The following is a 25,397-nucleotide window of genomic DNA, read 5'->3' as shown; positions in this document are numbered from 1 at the left end:
GGGAGGCCGTGCTCACAGCCTGGGGCTGGGGCACAAACGGAGTCCGGGATGGAGGGGCACAGGGGGCCGTCCAGGGCCTGCGGCCCCCCAGGGTCCTCGGACACTCACCTTGCCTGGCCCCCACCCGCCCCAGGGTCTCTTCCCAGCTCAGCAGAACTGGACAGGGTGGCACAGGGAAGGCACATCTGCCCCCGCAGGGAGGCTCTGCAATTCACTTCTGAGTGCCCCCCGACTGAGTGGGCACGGCCACCTGACCCGTCATGACCTCCTGGGGGACCAGCCCAGCCTGCCCCAGTACTGCTGTCCCAGAGCCTGGGCTCCGGCCAAAGTCGGAACAGCCCCAGCCCTGGGGCAAGCTCGTGGCCTGGGGCTTTGAGTCTGCCCTGTCCCTGAGGCCACTGGGCTCTAGAATCTATTCCTCCAGGACCAGCCAGGCCAGGGCAGGGCCCCACAGGGAGGGTGTGCCTGCAGGTCCTCAGCGTCCAGGCGGCAGGATCCAGATGAGGCCAGGCAGGGCTCCTGCCAGCCTGGCCAGCTCCTGCCGACATTGTCCCTGAAGTCGACGTAGTGCCGCCTCCAGGCAGGCCTCCTGACTTCTCAGCACTCGGATCACCTCGGCTGCCCGCAGGTACTGGCCCCCAGGTGCCTCATCCTCACGTCTCACCAGTCGGTGGGGCCCATGGGGCCGGGCAGGGCCCCTGTCTTGCTCCCAGGCCCACCGCAGGGCTGCCAGCTCCTGGTCCACAGCCTTCTGCAAGGCCTGCCGAGCAGAGCTCCACTGCGGCCCCCGGCCCTGGCCTCCCACCTGCACAGAGACAACAGAAAACCTGACAGCTCGTAAACCAAAGGCAGCTGCGTGCCCCAGGATGCTGCCTCGGCCCCCTGAGCACTGCCTGGGCCCAGAGACAGGCCCCTGGAGACCGACCCCCAGAAAGAGTGGGCCAGCCTCAGGGCCGGCCCCAAAGGACCCCCGTCCTGGGCTCTGCATCAGCCTCGCTGAGCACCTGACTTCCAAGCCAGGGGCAGCTGGGCAGCTTGCCTCCCTGAAGCCCCACTGGGGCAGGTCCCCAGCCGCCACCTCTCGGGGACACCCACTCCAACCCCAGCCACCCCTCCAGGGCTCGGCCCATTCCCCACCACCCACCACTCTGCTGAACCAGGAGCAGCGAGCACGGGTGGGGGCTGACCAAGGGGACGCTGGTGCAGCCAAGGGAGCTGCCGGCCACTGCTGCCTCGGGCCCTGAGGGCAGTCCCTGTCCCAGAGACCCTGTGGGCAGCTGGCCTGCTGGGGTGGGGACAGCACCCACAGGGTCTTCAGGGCCCCAGCCCACACCACCGGAGTACAAGGCGGCTGCGCCCCGGTTGTCCCTGGGGAAGCACCCAAAGCCCCTGGCGTCCTGCAGAACCGGCTCTGCCCTCACGGCCCTGAGCCAGGCAGGTGTGAGGAGGCTCTGCGCACCCACGGCGTCCCCTCCCTGCTGGGGAGGGCGGGGCGCCCCAGCTCGGGCAGCAGACAGCAGGGACACAGGGGACATCCACCGGGGAGGGGGCGGCAGTTATCTCCACATTCAGGGTGACGTGCTGCAGGCAGGTAGGAAACACCCTTGCGCTTTGGAGAGCAGAGACCGTTTCTGCAATTTACGTTAAAATGCCGCAGAAAAAGAAACCAGACGCAGCAAGTGCGGCCCCGTGTTCACACAGGGCCCCGCTCAGGCGAGAGACGGGTGTTTGGGGCCGGCGACCCACGTGCCCACCCGCCGTCCCCAGGCACGGGGTGGGGGGTGGCCGCCAGCGCCTAGGTGACATGTAGCCGACATGTGGGCGCTGGCTGCCTCCCTGGTCGTCAAAGGAGCCTTGGGAGACCAACAGACCTTCACCAGGGTGGTCTGGGGACATCGAGTGGCTGCTGCAGGGGCTGCAGGGACCCTGTGCCATGCACCTCCCCTCACTACGTTGCTGGCTGTTCCTGGCGTTCAGCCCCCCCAGGGGCCGTGTTTGGGGCTCTGAGGGGCTCACCCGGGCCTCCCAGGCCGCCCGCCTGCGCTCCGCAGCCTCGCACAGCTCCTCCTGCAGCGCCCGCAGCTCCCGCGCCAGCAGCTCCCCCTGGCCAGGCCCCCGCTCAGGGATCCTGGGCAGAGAGGTGGGCTGTGTGGCCGAGGCTGGGGCCTCTGGGGGGCAGGTTCCCAGGACCGTGTCCTGCAGAGAGAGACCAAAGCGAGACGGTGAACATCCAGCGCAGGGCAGAGCGCAGAAGCCCAGGGCAGTGGTGGCCTCCTGAGCCCCACGGGGCTGGAGAGCTGCCATTTCCCCAGCAGGAGCAGCACCCGGGGAGACACAAAGACCCCACTCTGGAAGGCTGCAGACCCCTGACTAGTCTAGGCCAGAGCAGGGCCAGCAACGGCGGGCCGCCCCAGAACACAGCAGGACGTCCCAGAAGGAGCCCCAGACTCGGAGCGGCCAGGCCTGGGCGCATATTTGGCTTCACTGCGGGGTGTGCGGGGGTGGCGTCCTCTCCCTGTCTGGGGAATGGAAAGACCGCGGTGGTCTGCGAGAAGAGGAGCAGGGAGGGCGGGCAACGGCTTCCTTACCATCCACCGCCAGAAGACCAGCTCACCCCGCCGCCACTGCAGAGCGGCCTCCAGGCCCGCGTTCTCGCGCTCCAGCCTCCGCAGCAGCTGGAAGGCAACGCGCCCAAGGGCACAGGGGGATGCAGACAGGCTGCAGCTCCAGCAGCAACCCAGGAGGCTGCGCAGGCACCCAGCCGCACACCTGGCTGCTCACACACCAGCCACACATCATTCCGGAAGCTTCTGGGACCTGGCCCAGGAGTGCAGGTCCAGGCTTTGGCCAACTGCCCCTCCACCACCCTGGAAGGAAGCCGACCCATGGCCGCAGGCCACCACCGTCCGCAGTCCTGCAGCACCAACACGTGCCGGCCCCCAGGGGACGTGAGCCTCGCCACCCCAGGCCCCACCACACCAGAGGGGGGTCCCACAGAGGGTCCCAGGCAGGACCAGGCTGGAGCCAGGGCAGCCTCTGCTCTGTCCAAGCCAGGGGCTAGGAGCCTGGGCCTCGCTGAGTCACCTCTAAAACAGGGACAAGGGCAGCTGGGGACACCCAAATGCTGCCTCAGCACCTCCAAGGCCAAGCGCAGGCCCTGCTGGGCGGGGGCCAGGCAGGCTGAAGCCAGGGGTGCAGGCCCAGCTGGCACCAGGGCCAGGCAGGTCCCAGTGGGCCCCATGAGCCCACAACAGGCACGCAAAGCCCCGGGGGCACGAGGCTGCAGAGCTGCAGTCTGCTGCCAGACTGGCCGTGGCAGGAAGCCCCAGCAATGACAGAGACAGTGGGGACCAGGAGCCAGGCCGTCTGCCTCTGACCCCTGGGTCCCCTGGTCCCACCTGCCCTGGGACAAGGTGGACGGGCCAAGTCTCTGGGGTCAGGGACAGAAGAGGCAGAGAGTGGGGCTGGGCCCGAGAGGAGGGGTCCCACCAGCCCTGGGCCGCAGGCCTCCCACCCAGCCAGACATGCCTGGGGCTGGGCAGTGCCAGCTACTACTCAAACGGTCCAGAGCCCAGCCTGCAGGTGACAGCCAGCCCTGCCCCTGTCCCCTGGGCCAAAGCCAGCCAAGAGGAAGGAGACAGTGATGACAGGTGGCAGGCCCCGGCGAAGCAGGACGGGGGTGGAAGGTAGGCAGAGACAGCGTGGGGGACAGCAGAGCTGGAGGAAGCAGGCGTCCCTGGGGAAGGCACCCGGGCCGGTCAGTGCCCCAGCAGCCCCAGACGGGCCGCGTGTGGCCCCAGGCTCTGAGAGGCAGTTGTCCCCTCCTGTAGCCAGCCCTGTGCCCAGCCTTTCGCCCAGCACGAGCTGTGTGCTGGGCCAGCCCCTCCCCACCCCAGGAACCCCCACCACCCTGGGCGACACCTGCATGGGCTCGAGCACCAGCACCGTCAGCTCAGACCTAGATCGGTGTTCCTTAACCCCAGCGGTTCCCGCCTCAGCCAGCTGCCAGCCTGGCCCCAAGACCTGTGCCCCTGGGACCCTGTCCGTGCCCAGCCACAGAGGATATGCACACACAGCAGCCAGTCTGGAATCCTGGAGGGGTGGATGGTCCACGGGGCCAGGAGAGGCCCAGAGGACACACCTGTCACACCCCAACCCCCAGCAATGACGGTGAGCTTGGCAGACACCCAGAGACACCCACAGGTCAAAGCCAGTCAACTGCCCCGGGTCATCCCGACGGGCCCCTTCCCACCAGCCGTGGCCCTCACCTGCTGGCCGCCCTCTGGGTCCCTGAGCATCTCCGTCTCAGCAACAGACAGATGGCCCAGACGCTGGTCACTATGGCAGCCACGGGTATACAAGTGGATCTGAAGCAGGCAGTGCAGATCCCAGGCTGAGTGGGGACGGGCACCTCCCCCAGCCCGGTGAGGTCAGCCTTCGCCGCCTTACAGACAAGGAAATAGCGCTCGAAGAGGCCGCGGGGCAGGGTGGGGCTCAGGAGGCCGTCAGCAAGGCTGGGGGCTCCCTGCGGAGGGAAGGGCCCCAGGCCACCTCACCGCGGCCTCCCCAGTTCACCCAACTCCCCAGGTAGCAAGAGGACTGGAGTGGGTACCCCTGCCCACCCTCCCTGCTGCCCAGTGCCAAGCTCCCCAAGTGCAGTCCTGCCCTCAACGGCCCAAGTGGCAGCAGGAACAGCCTCTGGACAGGCACAGCAGCCCAGCGAGGCCAACGGTGGGGACGCAGTGACTTTCTCAGTCAAGGAGGAGAGGGAGGGCCCCACAGAGAGGTGAGGCTGGAAGGCGACATGTAGGTTCACAGGTGGGCACGCCCGCACAGGGGAGTGGCTGGAGCCAAGGCTGGGCAAGATGTCGTGAGTGGCCCCAGGAAAGACTGGCTGAGTGACAGACCTTCTGCAAGAGGGCCGGGGGGCGGGGCTCAGCACCAAGGCGCCCTGCGCTGCTGCTGCCACCCAGCACTTGGCAGCCCTGACCTCCCACTGAGCTCACCAATGGGCACCTGTGACCCTGCAGCCGACCCCTCCTGGCTTTCACCCTGCAGGAGCTGCCACCACCCAACTCCACCCACACCCAGGATGTGGTGGGAGGGGGGTGCCCAGAAGGTGGCAGCTCCGCCGTGCCACAGAGCCCACCCCATTGCTTGGCGATTCGGTCTCAAGGCCTCTCGTTGCTTCAGGGAACGAGAAGGCCAACCTGTGAGCTCTCTGACACCAGCGTCTGCCCTGCCAGTGGGGCCAAGATGCTGCCGCCCACTGGCTCCCTGCCCCAGCACTGTTCAACTCCATCCTGCCCTGGGCCCCCACCTGGACCACCAGGAGCCTCGGCAGGGGCTCCAGGCCACCCAGGGCAGCACCTAGGCCCCACCAGCCCCAACCAGGCCTGGGAAGGCTCACATCCGGCCAACAGCCTGGGACCCAGCCGGGCCAGGCCCAGCAGACAGGTCGCAGGGAAGGGCAGCTGGCAGCCTGTGGCTCGGGATAACGGGCCCTGGAGGGAAAGCCACGTGCTGGGCCTACCTTGCTCAGGAGGGCGCACTGCTCCTGCTGACTGGCGGTCAGGCATCGCCACCGGAACCGCAGCCTTCCCATCAGCCACTGCACACAGCGGATGTCCACAGGGCCCTCTGCTTCCACGTGGGGTGCCGGGGGACCAGTGCTGGCCAGGGCCTCACACTGGAGAGGGACTGAGGGTCAGGCCCTGCTCCCACACCCCACCATGCCCTGGAGGGGCTGGGGCAGAGGGCAGTGGGGGCACCCTCCATGTCCTCAGCCGGGCAGCGGGCATCCCCCTCACGGGACTGTCCTGAGGGTCAGAGCAGGAGACACGGAGGGGGCTGGCCCAGGCCTGCCCTCGCTCTGGCCCCAGGGCTAGAGACCATGGGGGCACCCTGGCATCCAGCCAGGACTGGGCACTGCCCACCCACCTCACACACAGGCATCTCGTCACCCAGCTGCACGTGGGCCTGGGCCAGCAGCCGCTCGAGCACAGGTCCTCGGGCCAGGAGCCAGGACAGGGCCAGCAGCAGCTCCCGGCTGCCCCTGGAGCCGTCCTCGGGGAGCTGTGCCAGCACCAGCCTCGGATAGCCCTGGGAGCGCAGCGCGGACTTCACCAAGCAGGCCTGGGCCTCTGGGGTAGAAGACCACCAGTCAGGGGGGCCACCCACCTGGAGGTGATACCAACTGGTCCCCTTCAGAGACCTCCCAGGACCCCCAAGCAGAGGCCTCCCAGGACCCCCAAGCAGAGGCCTGGCTCAGAGGGGACAATGCGGGGGGTTCTGGGTCTCAGACCATCCAGGTAGAGACCAGGGGCCAGCCTGGAGGGGGGCTTATGTGGCTCGGCGGGGCCAGGGCCTAGCCAGTAGTAGAGCTTTTACAGGAGGGGCGGAGCCAGCGCTGCCTGGGAGGGCGGGGCTTGCCAGGGAGGGCAGGCGGAGCCAGGCTGCCTGGGTGGGCGGGGGCAGAGCCTTGTGGGGCGGGGCTTACCGTGGGGGCGGGGCTTGCCAGAGCAGGGCGTTGCAGGCATGGGCGGGCCAGAGCCCACCAGGGACAGGGCTTGCCCGGGAGAGAGGGACTTACAGGGGCGGGGCTTTACATAAGTGGGCGGCACCAGTGCCCCGAGGAGCGGGGCTAGAGGCGGCCTGGGGCGGGGCTTACCCAGGCCGAGCGAGCCCGAAGCTCCGCCTACGGACCCCGGCGAGAGCAAGCGGAAAAGGAGCTGCCAGAGCGCAGGGGCCTGCGGAAAATTAAAAGCGGACGGTCAGCCGCGCCAGCCCGCCTCCCCGCGTCCGCCCTGGGCCCCACCCTGCCGGCCGCCCGCTGCGCGAGCCTCACCGCCTCTGGACGATCGAACTTGGCGCGGCGGAAGATCTCGGGGCTCGGCCCGGCGGGCAGAGACCGACTCAGTGCGGCGATGACCTTGGGTAGGGCCCCAGCCCCGGCCTCAGCCGCCGGGTCCGCCAGCACCCGCCGCCGCCTCCCCATCCTGCCGGCACCAGCTTCCCTCGGACCGCGCGCTGCCGCCGGCCGGGCCCAGCGACCAATCACAGAGCCAGCCCGGCCCAGCGACCAATCACAGCGCCAGCCCGGCCCAGCGACCAATCACCGCGCCGCATGGCCCCGGCCCAATGAGTGATGCCCCTGGAGCTTGAGTACCGTCTACTCTGTCCTGTGCAGAGGCACTTCCGGGCGCCAGGCGGGGCCATCGGTGCTGACAGCTCCCCGCAGTCCGCGCAACACCTGACACCCCACCTCGCCCAGACCCCACCAATCAGCGCCTCACGCCACTGGCAACCTAGCAACCGTCGGGCGGGCACTGCAGAGGCGCATGCGCCTGGGGCGCTCCCTGGCCGCCGAGAGCAGTGCCACCGGGCCCCACCCACCCGAGTGGGCGACCTTGGCCCCTCCGCGTGGCCTCCCCGGAAGGGCCGCCAGGGGGCGCCCGGACCCCGCCGCACCCCGGCGGCTCCGGCCGTGCACGCGCGGCTGAGGCTTCCAAGCGTCTGCGGTGGGCGGGCCCCGTCCCAGGCCCCGTCCGGGTCCCTGAAGGCCGGCGCTGCAGAGCCCCCGCGGACGCACTTCCATGGAGCGAAGAGACGGCAGGCGACAGGCGGGCACCAGGCACTCAGTGCGGGCGGGAGGCTCTGGAGCCACGCGGGGCCGCGCACGCGCACGCCCGGGATCCTAGACGCCACCGGGGCAGCCGCAGCGGACTTCGCCGCGGCGAGTTCCAGCCCACGCGCTAAAGACGTCACGGAGGGGCGAGCGGGCGGGGACGCGGAGGAGGGAGAGACACTGCGATGGGACGGCGAGGACTCGGCCCTCGAGGGACGTGTTCCCGCCCCGCGCAGTCCCCGCCTCGCCCGCCCGCCGGCCTCCCCTAGCCGCCCGTCTCGGGGCACCGCCCAGGCCCACTCACCTCCTTGGTGCACTCCTGGCCCCCATCAGCGCGGGCTGGGACCCCCACCGGCTTCCCCTCTCTACAAAGCAGCCCAGCGGCCTCTCTAGCCACCCTGCCAGGACACCCTTCCTAGGCCCTGCTGCCCTCAGGATAAAGACCACATTCCTCGCCCTGCCCACGCTGGTTCCCAATCCCTGGGGTTCCTTGAACCCAGGGAGCCCTTCCCCTCTGAGGGCCTTTGCAGCTGCTGTACCTTCGGCCTGTGGCGTTCCCCACCCCCCCAGGCCCAGCTGCCCTCCACTCTTCCTGCAGGCCTCTGCTCCAGGTCTGCACCCAACCTGGACTGTGAGCTACTCCGGGCCTGGGCCACGAGGACAAGGCTGGGGGGCACCTCTGCTGCCTAGCTCAGCGCTGCCCCTGCCGGGGCTCAAGGTGGACCAGGTGTCGCTGAGTCTCAAAGCCCTCAGTCCTCCCAGCCCCACAGGCCACAGAGGTCTCACTGCAGAATCTTCTGCTCTGTCCTCCCCCACCCCATCCCATCCATCAGGAAAATCCCTGTCTCCCACCGCTTGGAATTCCAGGAATCACCCAATCACACACACACCCCACCTGCAGGCCCCCCTTGACAATCTGCCCAGCTCAAGCCTGCACCACCACACCAAGCCCTAAAGCAGGGCCGAGAGGGCCCCTCGGGGCTCTTGAGGTCAGTAGCGTCCTGGAGGGGTGGCCTTCACCTGTGAGGTGGCCAGTGTTGGTGAGGAAGGCGTAGGGTGAGGGACAAACAAGGACACGGGGTGGTGGCTTCTGGGTCAAGGGCTGAGCAGCCACCAAGGCCTGCAGAAACCAGAACCGCCCCGGGGTGGTGCGGCAGGAAGTGGGAAGGGAGAAGGCACGGACTCCCCACCACAACCCCCGAAAACTGCTCTGCTCAGAAAGAAACGGAACCACCGAACCGGCAGGAACTGCAGCTGATTCACCCTCCCCCCAGCCCCACCCACTCCCAGGCCTGACGGTCCCGCTGACCCTTTGGCCCAGCCTGCAGAACCTCCCCTCATACCATCCCAGAACCACCGGGAGGGCCCAGGGGCATCTCTGCGGGCCTGGGAGGTGCAGAGGTGGGCTCAGAGCGCTAGGGACGGTGCCAGCTGTCCAGGGTGGCCGGGGCTCTCGCCCTGCAGTTGGGACTCTGGCCTGTGAGGTACCCAGAAAGGCCCTCCAGGACGGAGTGGGCAGCAGCGCCTGCCAAAGCAGGAAGAGCAGGCGCCTGGGCCAGATCCAAGCCCCACCCCTGAACTGCAGCCCCCTCAGGTACTTCCTGGCACGCGCACACACGCGTGTGTGCACACCACACACACACACACACACACAGGGCTCTTCCAAGTGTAAGTTTATTGAAGGTACGATGGGTACAAGGGGGCCCTGGGCGTCTGGGGCTAGGCCTGGCATCTGCCTGAACAGTGGCCCAGCAGGTGGGGACAGGGTCTCCACAACCTGTGCAGGGAGAGACAGAGGTGAGTGCAGCATCCACCTGCTCCCTCCTGCCCAAGGAGCAGTCCGACCTCTCGGTGGGTAGGGCGTCCCCACCCAGAGGGCAGATCGGCTGGCAGGACTGGGGGGTTATACCTGCGTTTACTTGAAAGTGTGACTCTCAGCTCCACCCCGCCCAAAGCCTGCAGAGAAAGAGAGACAACAGTCAACAGGTGGGGGGCCCTGTGGGGGGGGAGGGTCACGGGGAGCATACCTTTGGGCCCGAACATGGCAGAGTAGCAAGGGTGGTTGCAGTAGGGCTTGCCTTCATGCTGCAGAGAGAAAAGGCGTGAGAGGTGTGGCCACCACCGTGCCCCTGCCACACTCCCCTGCCACACTCCCCGGGCCCCCACTCACCTCAGCGTGACCCCCGGAGGTGAGCGTCTTCCCACATTTCTCACACTTCAGGCAGGGCCGATGCCAGTCCTTGCCCAGAGAGGTCACCCGCTCAGCTGCAGAGTACAGACAGGCTCCCCGTGAGACACTGCTCTGGGGACACAGGGCACGCTCACCGCTGGCATACCCCCTCCTCCAGCCACACCCTGAGCTCTCAGCCCGCCCCTGTGCTCCATGGGGCGAGGGGGCACCTCCAGGCCCCTCAGGCCAACCCGGCCAATAAACGACAGGGGTCGCTGGTCCCGGGGGTGCTTGCAGGCGCAGTCCCTGGGCCTTGGCCCTGAGGGCTGGGTGGGCCTCTGGGGCCAGAGGTCGGGGGAGCGGGTCAGGGGGGCCAGGCCGCCCGGGCTAAGCCTTCTGGCCTCTGCCCGGGTGCCTGGGGTGGAGCCTACGCGCGCCCGGGGCGGAAGGGAGCTTCCTCCTCCCTCCCATAGGTGGAACCCCGGCGCGCGCGGGCCCGGAGGCGGGCGCCCCGAATCGTGCCGCGGGCGTCGGTTTCCGCGTCTGTTTCCACTTAGCGTCGGGAGGGGCGGCCCCAGATCCGAGTTCCTTCCTACCCCGCGGGGTCCCCGCCCAGGGCGCGCCCGAGGGGAGGCACGAGAGACAGCGGGACCCAGAAACGGGGAGTCCTGGACGGGGCACCGAGAGACGGGGAGACTCAGAGACAGAGACAGCGGAACACGGAGAAGTGGCGGGATAGCGGGACTCCCCCACGCAGGGGGTCTCCCCTCACACCCGGGCACCCGCGAGCAAGGCTGAAGTTCTGTTCCACGCAGCGCCCAGGGGTCCCCCAGCGCCCTGGGTCCACCTGAGCAGCCCCAGCCCCGTCGCCCCTCGCCGTGCTTCGGCGAGGGCCCCGCAGTGCGCCCGGGGGCGTCGGGCAGGGCGTGGGCCGGAGGTGGGCGCGCTCACCGAAGTACACCTCCTTGTCGCACTTGGGGCACTTGGGCATGGCGGCGCTGGGTCCGGGGCTGCGGCTGCGGCTGCGTCTGGGCGGAAGAGGCTGTTGGCGCGAGACTGGGTGGGTCCCGCCGGGTCGGAGTCTTTCAGGGACCCAGGGTCCCCGCCCCTTCGGGACCCCGCCCCCACGCCCCGCCCCGCCCCGGAATCCGGGACTTGGACCCTAGGGACATCAGATCGGGCCATCCCGCCGAGAAAGGTCATCTGGTCCACCTCTGCCTTCAGGCGGGGCCCGGGGCCCAGGCCTGGCTGAGGACAGGGAGGCCACGGGGGCGCAGGGTATTCGCGGGACTGTCCAAGGGGGCCAGGCTCCGGCGGCGAGTTCAAGCCCCGCCCCTCTCCCAGGGCTCTGAAGCCTGCGGGGTCCGGCCGGGGCGAGGGGCTCCCCGGGAGCAGGAAGGGGCAATGCATCCCCAGCCCCATCCCGTGGGCACCTGCCCGAGCCCCTACATCTGCTGAAACCGGGGACAGGCCGGGATGCCTCTAAAATGCAAATAGATGCAAATTAGCATGCGCACACACTTTGACCCTCCCCTCCCCAAGATAGACGGTTGGGGACATTTGTCTGGTAGACCCCCTCCCGAGGAACCCCTTTGGACTTCCAGCCCGCGCGCGGCCAGGAGGCCCGCCCTCCCCAGCCCTCTGACTCCCGTGGGACGTCCCCCCAACCCCCGCCGCTCCCTGGAAAGTCCATCGGACCGCAGCGGGAACGTCCCCGGGGAATTCGGAAGAGGAGCCTCCAAGCCAGGGGAACCTAAGCTTGGGGACCCATCGGGCCGGGGCGAGGGCGAGGGCGAGGTGCGGCCACGCCCAGGCCATCTCCGCCCTGCCTCGGCCTGGCCCGGGGAGGGGTCCTTATCTCGGGGGAGCGTCTCGGGAGCCATCCGAGTCCGCCGCCGCCCAGGTGAGGTGGAGGCTGGCCCCGGGCCTCCCTGGTGCCAGGCGGAGACGGTCCGACCCCGCTCCGCCAGGAGATTCGGGAGGGCTGCAGGGTCGCCGCTTCATGCGCGGCAGCCTGGAGTTCCGCACCGCCTCCCTCACCAGGACTCCCTCCTGGAGGCCACGGTTCTACCCACTGGGGCTCTGCAAGTCCTGGGTCTGTGATGACTTTCTGCAGGGGCCCCCTGGGGCCTTCCCCCCGGTTCTGAAACCCCTCAGCGGTGCGGCTTCCGCAGCAGGGGTGCACTCCGGCCCTGCGACCTCGGACCCCCAGTTTCCAGCCTGGTCAGCCTTGAAGCCCACTCTCGGGTCTGGGCCCGCCTGCCCTCCCTGCCCCGCACAGGGGCTCCGCGGTGTGGTTTCTGGAGTCGGGGCCACCAGTCCACCCTCTCCCTTAGCCAGGCCTTGCCCATCCTCCTGTGCCCCGGGCCCTGTCAGCCGGGACAGCCCTCCCTCCCTGTCTCTGCCCCAGCCCCTGCTCCCATCCCCCTCCCAGCCCTCTCCCAGCCTCCCTGTCCACCCTCCCTCCAGCTACCCTGGAACCAGCGTCCTCATCTCCCCTAGACACACCCATCTAAAAAAACAAAACGTCATCTCTGGGCCTGTCCAGTTGTCATCCCTGTGGCGGGTGCTGGACACCCTCCTCTCGGGGGTGGCCCCAGGAGCCCCCAACCCCCATCCCCAGCGAGCATGCAGCCCCGACTGCACCTGTGACCCCAACCTCACCTTCCCTGAAGAGGCCTGGCACAGACAGGAGGAAGGGAAGCCATGGGGTCCTCCAGCTCGAGACCCCTGCCCCAACCTACTGTCCGGACTAGGTCCCAGCTGGGGGTGAAGGTGGGAGCTCCAGGCGTGAAGGGTGACTGAGGCTCTTGTGTTTGGCACAGAGGCCACATGTCCAGCCCAAGGCCACACGCACCCTGCACCCCCACCTCTCTCCAGGCACCGCCTTCCTCCCCAGGACTCCCTCCTGGAGGCCACGGTTCTACCCACCGGGGCTCTGCAAGTCCTGGGTCTGTGATGACTTTCTGCAGGGCCCCCCTGGAGCCTTCCCCCCAGTTCTGAAACCCCTCAGCGGTGGGGCTTCTGCAGCAGGGGTGCACTCCGGCCCTGCGACCTCGGACCCCCAGTTTCCAGCCTGGTCAGCCTTGAAGCCCACTCTCGGGTCTGGGCCCGCCTGCCCTCCCTGCCCCGCACAGGGGCTCCTCGGTGTGGTTTCTGGAGTCGGGGCCACCAGTCCACCCCTCTCCATAAATTAAACTCTAGGAGTCTCTACTCCGTGGCCTGGGCCAGACTGGCAGGGGAACAGGAAGGCGGAGCCTGACTTCCCTCATCCCTGGCCCTGGGGACCTGCCTCTCCCTCTGCCCAGCTGCCTGCACTTCTGCCCCTGGCAGTGTCTGTGTCTCCGGGTGGGTGGGCGCACCCTGTCTCCCCCTCGGGCTCTTCTCTCTCATCCTGCTGCTCTCTAGACCGCAGGGCAGACATGAGCAGAGGGGGGGACGAGGTGCCAGGCACCAGGCCCGGAAGGGGGAGGCAGAAGTGGCCCAGCAAAGATGCTGTTGTGGAGAGCTGGGGGCGGGGGACAGTCTCAGGGAGGTGGGGGGTCTCTGTTGCTGCAGGTTCCACGGCCAGGCCACACCCACAGCACACACCACCGTGCTGTTCGCTGAGGATGGAACAGCCGCCCGCCTGGGGTGTGTACCGTGCAGAGGCTGTGGGGCACCCTGCACAGCAGGGTGCAAGGGGTGTACCCACAGGCACACCTGTGTGAGTGTGTCCATGCGGGCAATGACCCAGTGCCAGCCCTCCCCTCCATCCGCCACCCCAGGGGTGGCCCCTCCCCCCCACTCTGGACTCCAACCTGCCCTGCCCAACAGGGAGCCCCCCCTTGAAAACCAGAGTGATGAGTCCCTTCCTGGCCTTCCCTGCTGTTATTTCCTGTTGCCATGGTCACGGGGAGGGGGCGGGGAGGATGCCTTGGACACGGGGCTGCGCCCTCTGTGTTGGTACACACAACTTTTCCAGAAACTCAACTCAGATGCACACACTCAGGGCACACACACAGACACACAGACACACTCATGGACACACACAGACATACAGACACATGTGCAAGACACACACAGACACACACACACGCGCACACAAAATCCCTGGAACCCTCCCAAAATTTCAGCCACAGACTGACGTGCCCCTCAAGCTCGCTGTCTCTTGCGCTCCCCACCCATCCTGCCTGTGGGGGCAGGGACCCCTCATCAGCTCCTCCTCCACCCAGACTCCAGCCCAGGCTGCCCCCCCCAGCGACGCCCGCCCCGTCCGAGGCTGGGCGGGGGGCCAGGTAGGGCGGACCCGGTGCCCACCAGGTGCAAGCCTCTTGCTTCCATCAGCTCCCCCTCTGCTGGGGCGCTGGTGGCCTTTGTAGTGTGAACAGACAGAGGACAGAGTGCGGGTCAGGACAGGACACTGAGCTCCCCAGCTGCTGCCCCAGGCGGCCTCTGTGCCCAGAACGTTCTGCCCTGTCCCAGACGGTGAGAGGGCACCCTAGGCGCCTGCCACCCCTGCGCCCTCAGCCTGCCCTGCTTTGCCCAGGGGAGGCCTGGAGACGCTGATGCGCCCCCTGCGGCCAAGCGCGGACCCCAGGAGCCTGACTCGAGAGGCAGGATGGGCCTTGCTGACCTCTGAGGAGCCCCGCCACCCCTCACCAGGAAGGTTCTGCTCCTCCTGGGGGCGTCTGGGCACCTCCATCCTTGGAGCCCTCTGGGCCTTCCTCAGCGGGCACAGGCCGGGGGTGCAGACAGGTGTGAGCATGGCGCAGGCCAGCTGGGCCTGTCCCGTGCTCCCTGCACCCAGGTGCCCTGCGCTGCCAACAGGCTCTCCAAGAAAAACGCGCTGGGCCTTGGCCACGCCCAGCTCAGGCGTCCCCAGCGTCCACTCCTCCCGGGGCCCTCCTCTCTGCCTGGCTGAGTCACGACACTCACAACTGAGTTCCCAGGGTCTATTTTCAGCAGCCGGCCTCCTGGGACCCCCCGTCTGGCCTGAGGTCTGGCCCCAGGGCAGCCCTGAGGTATTCAGCTCCCCAGACAGTCTTGTCCCATCCCCCGGCCTCGCCCCTGCCCAGGTGGGAGGGCTGCCGGTGAATGGTGGAGCGCACTGTCCCGGAAGTAGCCTGGCCATGGAGAGAAGGGAGTGTGGAGGGCGGGGCTCCTTCAGCCAACCCTGCCCCCAACACGGGTGCACCCCTGCCTGGGGTCCCTGGTCTGGCCGGATGGGGTGCCCCTGCTCTCCCTCCCCTCCCTTGAGGCTGGACCCTGACCCCCCCACCATCCAGGCCCTGGGAAAAAGTGCCGCCCACCCCTGCCGTTCTGGGCTAGTCCTGGCCTGTGCCCAGCCCTCAACAGCCCAGAGTGGGGGACACTGGCCAGGGAAGTGAGGTGGCCCCAGGAGCAGGAGGGGGTCCGACCCCAGTCCTGTAGAGGCACAGGGAAGCTAGCCAGAGTGGGGTGGGCTCCAAAAGGGGGCACCCAGGACCGATGCTGGAGGTCACTGGTCCAGGGGACACTGGGCAGGGCCCAGAGGGAGGGTGCTGGGGTCCTGGGGGTCCGGGGCATGGGTCAGAGGGTCTTGGACTCGGAGAATTGGGGACACAGGGAGCCGCAGGCTGAGCCAGCCCCACAGAGACGCCTGGCCAGGGACACAGCAAGTCCCCCCCAGCCCCGGTCAGAGGTGGGGGGTGGCCAAGGGGGGACCTGGCCAGGAGGTGCAGGGAGACTGGCCAACAGGGTGGGGGCAGGGAACAGGATGGGGAAGGAGCCCCCAGTGTGGAGCTCGGCCTGCAGAGTGGCCCGGGGTGCAAGCATGGAGCTGGCGCTGGGTCTCAGCAGCCTGTGGGTCCCTGGACTGGGTGCCCAGAGGATCTGAAGGGGGAGAGAGGGGGTCAGATGGCATTTCAGGGCCACCGCAGGGCTGGGCATGGCTCAGAGGACAGGAGGGTGGAGGCTGAGGCCAGAGTAGCCTTCCGGGGAGGGATGGGGAAGGCCCAGGGCAGGGAACAAAGGTGCCATTCCTGCTTCACTCCATCTTGAGGGGCATCAGGCCTGTGGGCACCCGAGGAAGCACCTGGCTCGAGGCGGAGGGGTAGCTTCCTGGAGCTGGTGCCACCGAGGGTGTGCTGGCAGTGCCATGGCACCCGGCCACCCCCACTGGCGCTGCCCAGCGGCAACGCTGACACAAACAGTAGTAGCAACCGCCTGGCTTCCATGACAACGCCTTGGAAACAAACAGGCAGGCAGCGCCTCATCCTCCAACGCCTGCGGGGAGCTGGGCGGGTCCTGCCCCGGCAGACCCGGGGTGGGGCCCCTGCCAGGGCCTGATCTCCCTCTCGGAGACCCCTGCCCGCCTCGTCCCCCAGCCCGCCCAGGTGGGGCCTCCTCACACACAAAAAGGCCTCCCCCACCGCAGCCCACCGTCGCCTAGGGTTTGGGGAAGGGCACACCGCCCACCACGGCTCCTCGAGACATAGTTTCCACTGGAGGCTCCCGAGGGAGGGGCCCAGCCGTGCCCTCACAGCCCCCACGGCAGAGAGCAGGAATTTCCCATGCGACCCTGGGCGCCGCGGTGAGGGGGGGATGCGGGGGGGGTGGGGTGGAGAGGTCTGAGTTCTCACCAAAGGACCCCCCCCAGGAAGCCTTGGCCTGGCAGGAGAGGGGGTGAGAAGGGACCCGTCCCAGCCTCTCCTCTGAGCAGGAGTCACCTACCTGCCTGGACCTCCCTCTGCCTGGGGGGCAGTGGACACCCCCACCTGCCCGGAATCCCTGCCCCCACCTCAGGCCCTGCACATTCTGGCCGCAGGCCAAGTGACAAGAGACGCTGCCGCCCACACTGGGTGCCCGGCTCGGCTGGCCAGGCAGAGGGCGGCTGGCCAGGCAGAGGGCGGCGGTGGCATTGCGGGACACCGGAGCCAGCCCAACCCACCGGGACACGGATGGCCGCTCACAGGACAGTGTCCGAGCCCCTGGACTGGAGGGTGGGCTGGGAGCGGCTTGTGCCACGGGCTGGGGAACTGGGAACAGGCCTGAGCTTCCACCACCCCTCGGTGTGGTGCTGGGGACGGGGTCAGGCATGAGCCCAAGGCTGGGGGTCCAGGCAGGGCCCAGGCAGAGGGGAAGGCGGCGTTTCTGCCCCCGTGCGCCAGAGTGGAGGAGCAGGCGCGCCCTCTAGTGGGCACCCAGGGAGAGCCAGATGGGGAGGAACGGTGGGGTGGGAGGGGAGGGGAGGGGCTCCCGGAGCTGCCAGGGGGTCTGGTTCAAAGGGCCAAGCCTGCACCACTTGAGGCGGCCCGGGAGACTGTGTCCTCACTGCAAACCCTGTCACCAGAGCACCTGGGCAGGAAGGGACTGGAGCCCCCAGGCCCTCATGCTCGTTCTATCCCGGGCCGGCCCCACCCATGCGGAGGCCTGTCCCTCACCCTGTGGACAGAAGCTGGAAACAGCCACGCTGAGCATGCGGGAGCCCGGCCAGGCCCCGCTCTGTCGCACTCCAAGCCCCTCCCCCACTTCCCAGCCCAGGCCACGGCTACCCACCCTCCTCAGCCCCACCCGCCGGCAGCTCCCTGTCTTCTGCACAGGACTCCCCTCTGGTCCCCTGTCCCCCGGCCCTCCACAGGGTGCCCCTCTGCTTGCTCTCAAGGCTGACCCCTCCCACTCTCCTCGGTCCTCCAGGGACCCAGGCAGCTCTGGGCTCCACGCCTGCTGCTCGCATTTCCAGGGGCCCGGGTTCAGCCCCACGGGCACTGCCCTCTCCCAGGGCGACCCTGGCATAACTCAGGGCTCCTGTCCTCAAAGGACACTACCCTCACCTGCCCGTGACCAGGACCCCAGCCCCAGATGCCCCTGTCCCCACCTCCACCCAGTCCAGACCCCAACTAGGTGTGGGCACCGCTGCCCACTCCAGGGACCCAGCTCCCCCCCTCTGGGTCCTTCCCCTCCTCAGTAGCACCATGCCGAGACCCCAGCGCCCACCATCACCCCTGGGAGCAGGACCCCGCCCACCAGAAGCCAGGCCCGGGCGTGAGAGGGGCGTGTTTGTGGACTGGACACAGGGACGTTGTCCTGGAGTCGCGCCCATCAGAGACACGGCGCTGGTCCTGCCATCCTCAAACCTTTTATTGACAGCAAAGTCTCAGCGGGGGAGTGAACCACGTGAGGGCGGCGCTGGCAGCTTGCAAGGCAGCGTGGGAGCCAGGCAGAGGGCCCTGGGCAGGGGCGCCTTCCACCTGGGGGACAGCGTGAGGGGCGTGGCCCCCACCGGCAAGCGGGGCATAAATAACACTGGCAGGGGTGGCCTGGGGCAGTGGGAGAGGGAGAGGGGGACAGCCACCTCGGAGACCCACAGGGGACAGGGGACGGGGGGCAGGGACACGCAGAAATGCTGGGAGACACATGGAGTGATGCTGGGCCACAGACACAAAAAGGGGTGGGAGGGACCTGCAGAGGAGGCCAGATGAGACTGACACACCCACACGCGGGGGGCGGGGGGTCATGCCCTCTCCCACCCCTCCTCCAGCCTGGCCAGGTTGCAAGCAGGAGCTGGGCAGGGCTGGCAGCTGGTCACTCAACTCTGGGAGCCGAGCAGCCCGGAGGGGCAGGATCTGGCGGGGCAGAGGGACCTCTGCCCGCGGAGGGGCTGCAGCCTAGGGCTGGACCTTGCCCTCAGGATCCCTGTCGTAGATGTAGCTGCCCACCGCGCCGGTGTTCACTCCTGCCGAGAGAGGCGGCTGGTGCCAGGGAACCGCAGGCCGGGCGAGGGAGGGCGCCCCGACCGACCCGCCACTCACCCTTGGGTCCGAAGAGTATGCCGTAGCAGGGCTTGTGGCAGTACGGCTGGCCGTCGTGCTGGGGACAGACGGGGCTGAGGGAGGGGCCGCGGACTCCACGCCTCCCCAGGGCCCTGGGCGGCCACCACGCAGGCCGCCCCTCCCTCGGTGCCCCCCCCCGTCCCGCCCCCCTGCAGTCGCCCCCTCGGGCCTGCCCAGCCCCCACCCCTACTCGGCCCCTCACCTCCGCGTGCCCGCCCGGGGTCAGCGTCTTCCCGCAGCGCTCGCAGCGAAGGCAGGGCCGGTGCCAGTCCTTGCCCAGGGACGTCACCTTCTCAGCTGGAAATGGGGACAGTGGTGACGGCGGGCCCCAGGGGAGGTTCCCAGGGGCCGGGGCTGGACAGTCACTCACCGAAGTAGACTCTCTTGTTGCAGCGAGGACACACGTTGGGCTCCCCGGTGAATGTGGTCACGCTGGAGGCTGGGAGGGGAGGGGTTAGGGCCGCCAGAGGCCGCCCCCGCCCCCCGCTCCCCTGCCCACCCCCCCAGACCCAGACCTGCTCACCTTTGCTGGGCCCCTTGGGGGGGCCACTCGCCTTACGCTCCTCTGCTCGGGCCACGGGGACCTCGATGGGGCCGGTGACCTGCGGCCCCTCGGACAGGGGCTTCTCGTAGATGTAGGAGCCGGCGCCCCCGATATTCACGCCTGGGGGTGGCGGCACGTCTCTGGGTAGCCGTGGCCTCGCCCACTCCCAGCCCTCACACCCGACCTCTCAGCAAACAGCCACCGTCCCGGGGACCAGTCCCGGGGAAGCGCTGGGGGCGGGGCTGCTGGGAGGGGCCAGCGTGCGCACAGGGAGAAAGGGCTCCACGCCCCCTGGGATCCAGGCTGGCCGCCCCCTCGGGCCACGGCAAGTCAGTGCGTGCAGGGCCCTGCTCACCTTTGGGTCCGAACAGCGTGGCGTAGCAGGGCTTGTGGCAGAACGGCTTCCCGTCATGCTAGGCAGAGGGGCACGGGTGAGGCCCTCCCCGAGGGTGGCGGGGAGCTGCCGGCCCACCCGCCCACGCCCAGGAAGAGGGGGCTCACCTCTGCGTGGCCCCCAGGGGTCAGCGTCTTGTTGCAGCGCTCACACTTGAGGCAGAACTTGTGCCAGTCCTTGCCCAGGGAGCTGACCTTCTCGGCTGCAGCAGGAGGGGAGTCAGGGCGGATCCCCCATGCACCCCAGGCCACCTGCCCCTCTGCTCCCCTCCCCCTCCACCCCACCTGGCAGCCACAGCCCCCACATGCTCCAAGCCCTACTGTCCTTCCACCTTCCAGCCCCCCACTTCTTAGAGAAATGCTACTAGTCTCAGGCCAAAGGCCTTCTGTGGCCCCCCCAGCCCCCAGCTGCTGCTCTGCCTCAGGTCTCAGTCACCCCACAGCCCTGGAACCACGTGCTAGAGCCCCCATCTACCAGGGTCCCCCACCAAGCACCTGCTAAACCCCGAAACTCCTGCTGGGAGGGTGCTTGTTTACACGTGCCCTCCCACTCACACCTGCCTCCCACACACCTGCCCTCCCCCACGTCTGCCCCTGCCTCCCCCTCACCTGCCTCCCCCTCGCACCTGCCTCCCCCTCGCACCTGCCTCCCCCACGTACCTGCCTCCCACTCGCACCAGCCTCCCCCACGCACCTGCCTCCCCCTCGCACCTGCCTCCCCCACGCACCTGCCTCCCCCTCGCACCTGCCTCCCCCTCGCACCTGCCTCCCCTACACACCTGCCTCCCACTCGCACCTGCCTCCCCCTCGCACCTGCCTCCCCTACACACCTGCCTCCCACTCGCACCTGCCTCCCACTCGCACCTGCCTCCCCCACGCACCTGCCTCCCACTCGCACCTGCCTCCCCCACGCACCTGCCTCCCACTCGCACCTGCCTCCCACTCGCACCTGCCTCCCACTCGCACCTGCCTCCCCCACACCTGCCCCTGTCTCCCCCACCTGCTTCCTTCACACACCTGCCTCCCACACCCCATCCTCCCTCACACAGGGGGTCGCTAATGGAGCTGGCAGAGCCCTGCTGCGGAGGGCGCAGCCCTGAGTCCCGCACCGAGGGTGGGCCAGTCCCCCAGGAGCCCTCCCAGCAGGACCCGCATCTGTCCTATCTGACTTCTCATCCTAAGCCCTAAGCCCTACTGCCTCTGGCTGCCACTTTTGGGCCAAAGGTCTGAGATCAGCTGCTCAGGGTCAGGTGCTCGCCCGCCCCCCACCCCCAGTGCTGGGGCTGCTGGGCCACCTCCCAGTGGACGGAAGCCGGGCCTCCCCTGGAGCAAGGCAGGAAAAGGGTGGAGGAGAAGAGGGCAGGAAGAAAAGCCCGAGCAGGGCCCGAAGGGGAGGGCCGGGCTGGGGGCGGTGGGAAGGGGTCTTGCGGGCTGGGCTCAGACACTCTGACGGGCAACATCTGGCCAAGCCCCTTGGAGGCCCAGGACCAGCGGCTCTCCTGGCTCCCTTCTTAGAGAGTCACCCAGGCATCCCCTGTCCGGCAAATGCCGGGGATCGGGGTCCTGGCCAGGGCAAAGCCTGCCCCGAGGCCCGTGGTGCTGTTCCAGGCAGTGAACCTGGGATCCTTGGTGGCCCAGGTGCAGGGCCCTGAGTGCTGGCCCTTCATGGCCCGGGCAGAAGCTGCTGGCACCACGGCCCTCCACCCCCCACAAGGCCACACCAGCTCAGAGCCCTTTGGCTAGAACTGCTCCGCTGAGGGGTGCTGGGACGCAGGCCCGCCAGGGCTGGCTGAGCCGGGGGCGGGCTTCCCCAGCACTGCTGGCAGCCTCTCCCGGCACCAAGGTAGGGAGGTCCTGATGGCTATCGGCCACCAGGCAGCTGCTGCACAGGGCTGCCAGAACCACGCTGCTCCGGCCAGCCCTGGGACGTGGGCCATGTGGGGGCAGGGAACTGACCCTCAGACCCACCGAGTGGGCCGATGGCCACACCTTACAGGCTCCAGCTGAGAACACAGAATCAATTGGGTCTAATGGCTTGGAAGAGACCCCAATCCCCACCCAGACTGCATGTGTTTTGGGGACACAGAGGCACAGCATCCTGAGATCACTCTGGGACGTCCTAGCCCTGCCTCTATTCAGCTGTGGGCTGCCAGGGCAGCTGGGCTGCAGCCTGGCGTGGGGACGGGCAGGATTCCGGACCCTCGCCCCACCAGTGCCTTCCCGGCAGGACGGAAGCCAGCTGGGTCTGAGGCGTCTTTGTTTTCTGCTGAGAGCCAGCGGCCGCCCAGCAGGCAGAGTGCTTTTCCGGGTTGTCCACAGGACTGCTGGCCAAGACCCCAGAGAGCCCTGAGCTGGCCCGGCCTGGTCTGGGCCAAGTCATGGGCAGCTGGACTGCAGGAGGGCCCTGGGGACTGTCCCCCACCCTGAGCCTTGCAGAGAGGAGCCCTCTCTGGGACAGGGACTAAGGGTGGGCGGGTTCCCGGGAAGGCAGCCGGAAGCCCCTCGGCTCCAGGCCACACCAGAAGCACTCCAGGCCAAATCCGGTTCCTCCCCTCTGGGAACAGCAAACAACCGTCGGCCTCTTCCTTCTCCTCCACCCTGCCTTGGGCCTGAGCAGGGGAGACCTAGCGGCCTTCTGCACAGTACCGCCACATCCCAGATCCTGACCACTGCTGCTGGGATGACCAGGGAGGGGCCCTGTCCGTCCCAGCTCTCTAGCCACCCTCCTTCTTGGCTCTAAGTCAGGCCCCTGTGCAGGAGCTGGTGGCTAGGTGGGCAGGGACCCTGCCACCCTGGCGGAGCTGGGCAGAGGATCAGCCAGGAGGGGCGGGGTAGGAAGGGAGCGACCCAGGGACAGTGAGTGAGCCAGCCGACAGCCAGGGTCAAGCGGCGGGGCTGCCGACGACGGGCGCCCTGCCAGGGACAGTCCTCCCCCTGCCTCCTGTCAGGGCTCTTCTGACCTTGAGGAGGCAGAGGTCCTGGCCACCTGGGCTGCTTGGGCACTAATGCCTTCTCAAGCTCGTGGGGGACCCACCCCACACCCGTGTGAAACTCCTGGGGGAACTCTTGCCAAAGAATGGAGCACGTTGGGACACGCAGGAGATGGAGGCCAAGGTCGCCCCCGCTTGGACTAAATCCCGACACGGCCCGATCTTGGGAAGGCCCGGCTTGGCAGAGGGGGGTGCCGGGGGCCACTGCTCGGGGACGGCCACGTGCTCGTGGGGCTGCGGGCGTGGGGTCCAGACGCAAGGCCGACGCCGACAGAAGCGCGCGGCAGACGTCCCGGGCGTGCGGCCCCGCCCGACTCCACCCCGCGCGGCGCTGTCCGGAGGACCGCGATGAGTTCCCGGAGCCCGCAGCGCGCCCGCAAACCTCGGCCCCGTCCCGGGGGGCCACGCACCCCACCCCGCCGGCCTGGGTCCCCGCCCCGCCCCCACCGGCCGCCCGGGGGTTCGGGCGTGGCGGCCCCCGCCCCGTCGCAGCCCCACGCTCTGGCTGCACCGCGCGGGCCGCTCGGCGAGCCTGGCTCCCGGCCGCGCATCCCGGGGACGGCGCTGGGGCGGCCGGGCCGGGCCGGCTCGCCCGAGGTGCCACCGGGCGCGGCTCGGCGGCAGGGGGCTGGCCGCGCGGGGCGGCGAGCGCTCTGGGCCTAGCGCGGGCCCCGCCCGGCACTCACCAAAGTACACGGTCTTGTCGCACTTGGGACACTTGGAGGCCATGGTCAGTGCACCCGCTCGGCCCGCGCCCTCCGTCCGCGCTCTTCTTCCCGCAGCCGCCGCCCGCGCCGGGACCCGCCCGCCCGGCTGCCCGCGCGCCCATTGGCTGCGAGGCCGGGGCGGAGCCTCGGGGTCCCGCCCCCCCGGGCGGCCGGCGGACTGGGGGCGCCGTGGGGGCGGGGGCGCACCTGCCCCGGGCGGGGACTGAGGGGCGGCGGGACCTGGCCTGGCGTCCCCCACCGCCCGGGCCCCGCGCCCGAGGTGGCGTCTACAGGGGCCCGCCCCGGCGTCGGCGGCGCCGCCCGCGCCCAGGCTGTCTCCATGGCAACGTAGGGGTGAGGGGCCGGGCTGTCCCCCGGCCGCGACGTGGGGCCGGGAGTCCGCGCCCCGCGGTTCGCTGGAGCCCTGGAAAGCGGGTCCTGGGGACCACCACGCCCGGCCCTCGGCGCCTAGGCTGCGTTCCGCTGCGGGAGGGTCGCGGGCTCGGGAGGACCCCACCCCCACCCCGCCGCGCGCGGGGCGCGCCGGGCTTCCCTTTGTTGCTCGGTTTCCATGGCAACGGCCACGCGGCTGGAGCGGAGTCGGATTCCGGGCGCCGGAGGCCGCCGGCCCGGTCCGGGTCGCGGCCCCGCTCCGCCCCGCGCCCCCGCCAACACTGTCTGTGGTGCTGAAGGCGCAGCGCGGGAGGGACGCGCCCGCCGCTCCGGGAAAGCGCGACGCGCTGCGGGGGAGCGCGGCCAGCGCCGCACGGAGGGTCGCGCTCAGGGTCCCCCGCGGACCCCGCCCAGCAGTGCCGGGAGGCCGTGGGACGGCGGCGGACGGCGAAGGCGAAGAGCGGGCACGAGCCAGCCCGCGCGCCCTGTCGCCCCACGCCGCCCGCGCACCCTGACTCCCAGCGCGGTCTCGCCCACCAGACGACCTGGCCCGCCGCGCCCCGCCCGCACTCCCCGTGACCTCCCGCCTCTCCTCGCCTCCCTGGAGCAGCAGAACCCGGCCCTGGGCACGGGGGCGGGGGCCTGGACCCGCTTCCTCCCTGGGCCTCTGCCTCCCCCGGGCCCTTCTCTGGGGGGGAGAGTGTCTTGGGGGCTCGAGCCGGACACTGAGACCTGCCGGGTTCCCTCTGCTTGGTATACCAGGTGTATTTGTCAGTGGGCCAGTGTCCCCCCGCCCTTGGGAACGGGGTGTCGGTGGCGGCCCTGCCCTGGTCTGGCTCCCCAGGGTGGCCCCCTTCCTCTTCCTTGCAGACACACCCTGCAGCCACTGCCATTGCCATGGAGACAACAGCCCAGACACATGTGCCCCTCCAAGCCCGACTGACCAGCCCGACCAGCTCCCCTCTCCACCTCTGGACCCGTGCCAGCCAAGTTGGCGTCAGACAGTCCCCTTCCTGGGCAGGGTGGCCGGCCCTGGGGGCTCTCTGTAAGCTGGATTCGTGGCCCCCTTGCCCCCACTAGGTGCACTACCAAGCCCTCTCCAGCTCCCCACTGTTCTGCCCAGCTTGGGAGCCTCCCAGGGCTAGGGTCTCACCCTCCCTGATTCCAGCCCCCTCTGACACTTGCAGGGCTGATACACACTTCTGATCCTGCTCTGGAGACGGACTGGCTGGGCGCAGGTGTCTTCTGGGGAGAGACTACCGGCTGGAGGGGCCCTGAGGGTCCCCTGCCCTGCCTGAAGGCCCCTCACAGGCTGGCAGCAAAGGAATGGCATTTGGCACTGGCGAGGTGCCCCAGAGATGGGACGGCAGGGTGGGGGCAGGAGTCCGGCGGCTGCACTGCCCACCCACCCCAGCTGCAGTCCCTGGGCTGCGGCCAGAGGCTCCCTGACGCCATGGGGCTATTCTGGGCCTGGCAGGAAGGGCCTCGGATCAATGGATACAAAGCAGTGGCCTTGGCTTCCACCTCCGCGACCATGGAGGGCCACAGGCTGGGGCACTGCCAGGGCGGGATGGGCCCTGGTGTGGAGAGAGCAGCACAGGACACGTGGCTGGGGGGTGGCAGGTGTGGGGAAGCCGGAAGGGGCCAGATGGCCAGGCAAGGGGCCGCAGTGGCACGGTGTCATCCCTGTGAGGTTGGCAAATCGCAGGCAGGACCCCCCCCACGCCCCTCCCCCGACTCAGCTCTGGGTGGGGGGAGCCAAGGCTGGGCTGAGTTGTGGA

At 69.2% G+C, this 25,397-nt stretch overlaps 3 protein-coding genes across 4 annotated transcripts; all 3 read right to left on the bottom strand.

Moving 5' to 3' along the window:
* Positions 1-429: 429 nt before the first annotated feature.
* Positions 430-6,997, bottom strand: TEDC1 (tubulin epsilon and delta complex 1). 2 transcript variants are annotated; one of them, XM_069490948.1, is made up of 8 exons: positions 6,848-6,997; positions 6,671-6,749; positions 5,941-6,143; positions 5,534-5,689; positions 4,269-4,367; positions 2,589-2,675; positions 2,017-2,196; positions 430-805 (listed from the first exon to the last, which is right to left on the bottom strand). In XM_069490948.1, exons 1-8 carry the CDS (start codon positions 6,995-6,997, stop codon positions 476-478), a joined length of 1,284 nt encoding a protein of 427 aa, XP_069347049.1. In that variant the 3' UTR covers positions 430-475. The 2 variants fall into 2 exon arrangements, with proteins under 2 accessions (XP_069347049.1, XP_069347057.1); XM_069490956.1 differs by lacking the exon at positions 4,269-4,367.
* Positions 6,998-9,289: 2,292 nt separating this feature from the next.
* Positions 9,290-10,861, bottom strand: LOC138380871 (cysteine-rich protein 1). Its single transcript, XM_069465336.1, has 5 exons — positions 10,749-10,861; positions 9,798-9,892; positions 9,655-9,712; positions 9,537-9,583; positions 9,290-9,404 (listed from the first exon to the last, which is right to left on the bottom strand). The coding sequence occupies exons 1-4, from the start codon at positions 10,786-10,788 to the stop codon at positions 9,543-9,545; spliced, it is 234 nt and encodes a 77-aa protein (XP_069321437.1). The 5' UTR covers positions 10,789-10,861; the 3' UTR covers positions 9,290-9,404; positions 9,537-9,542.
* Positions 10,862-18,207: 7,346 nt separating this feature from the next.
* CRIP2 (cysteine rich protein 2) lies at positions 18,208-23,297 on the bottom strand. Its single transcript, XM_069465335.1, has 8 exons — positions 23,203-23,297; positions 19,635-19,729; positions 19,489-19,546; positions 19,113-19,253; positions 18,960-19,028; positions 18,792-18,886; positions 18,569-18,626; positions 18,208-18,492 (listed from the first exon to the last, which is right to left on the bottom strand). The coding sequence occupies exons 1-8, from the start codon at positions 23,243-23,245 to the stop codon at positions 18,425-18,427; spliced, it is 627 nt and encodes a 208-aa protein (XP_069321436.1). The 5' UTR covers positions 23,246-23,297; the 3' UTR covers positions 18,208-18,424.
* Positions 23,298-25,397: the final 2,100 nt, after the last annotated feature.

This window comes from Eulemur rufifrons, chromosome 2, assembly GCF_041146395.1.
Source record: "Eulemur rufifrons isolate Redbay chromosome 2, OSU_ERuf_1, whole genome shotgun sequence".
Lineage (NCBI taxonomy): Eukaryota > Metazoa > Chordata > Mammalia > Primates > Lemuridae > Eulemur > Eulemur rufifrons.
The sequence above is the reverse complement of the archived record's forward strand: the minus strand, read 5'-3'. Positions and strand labels throughout refer to the sequence as shown.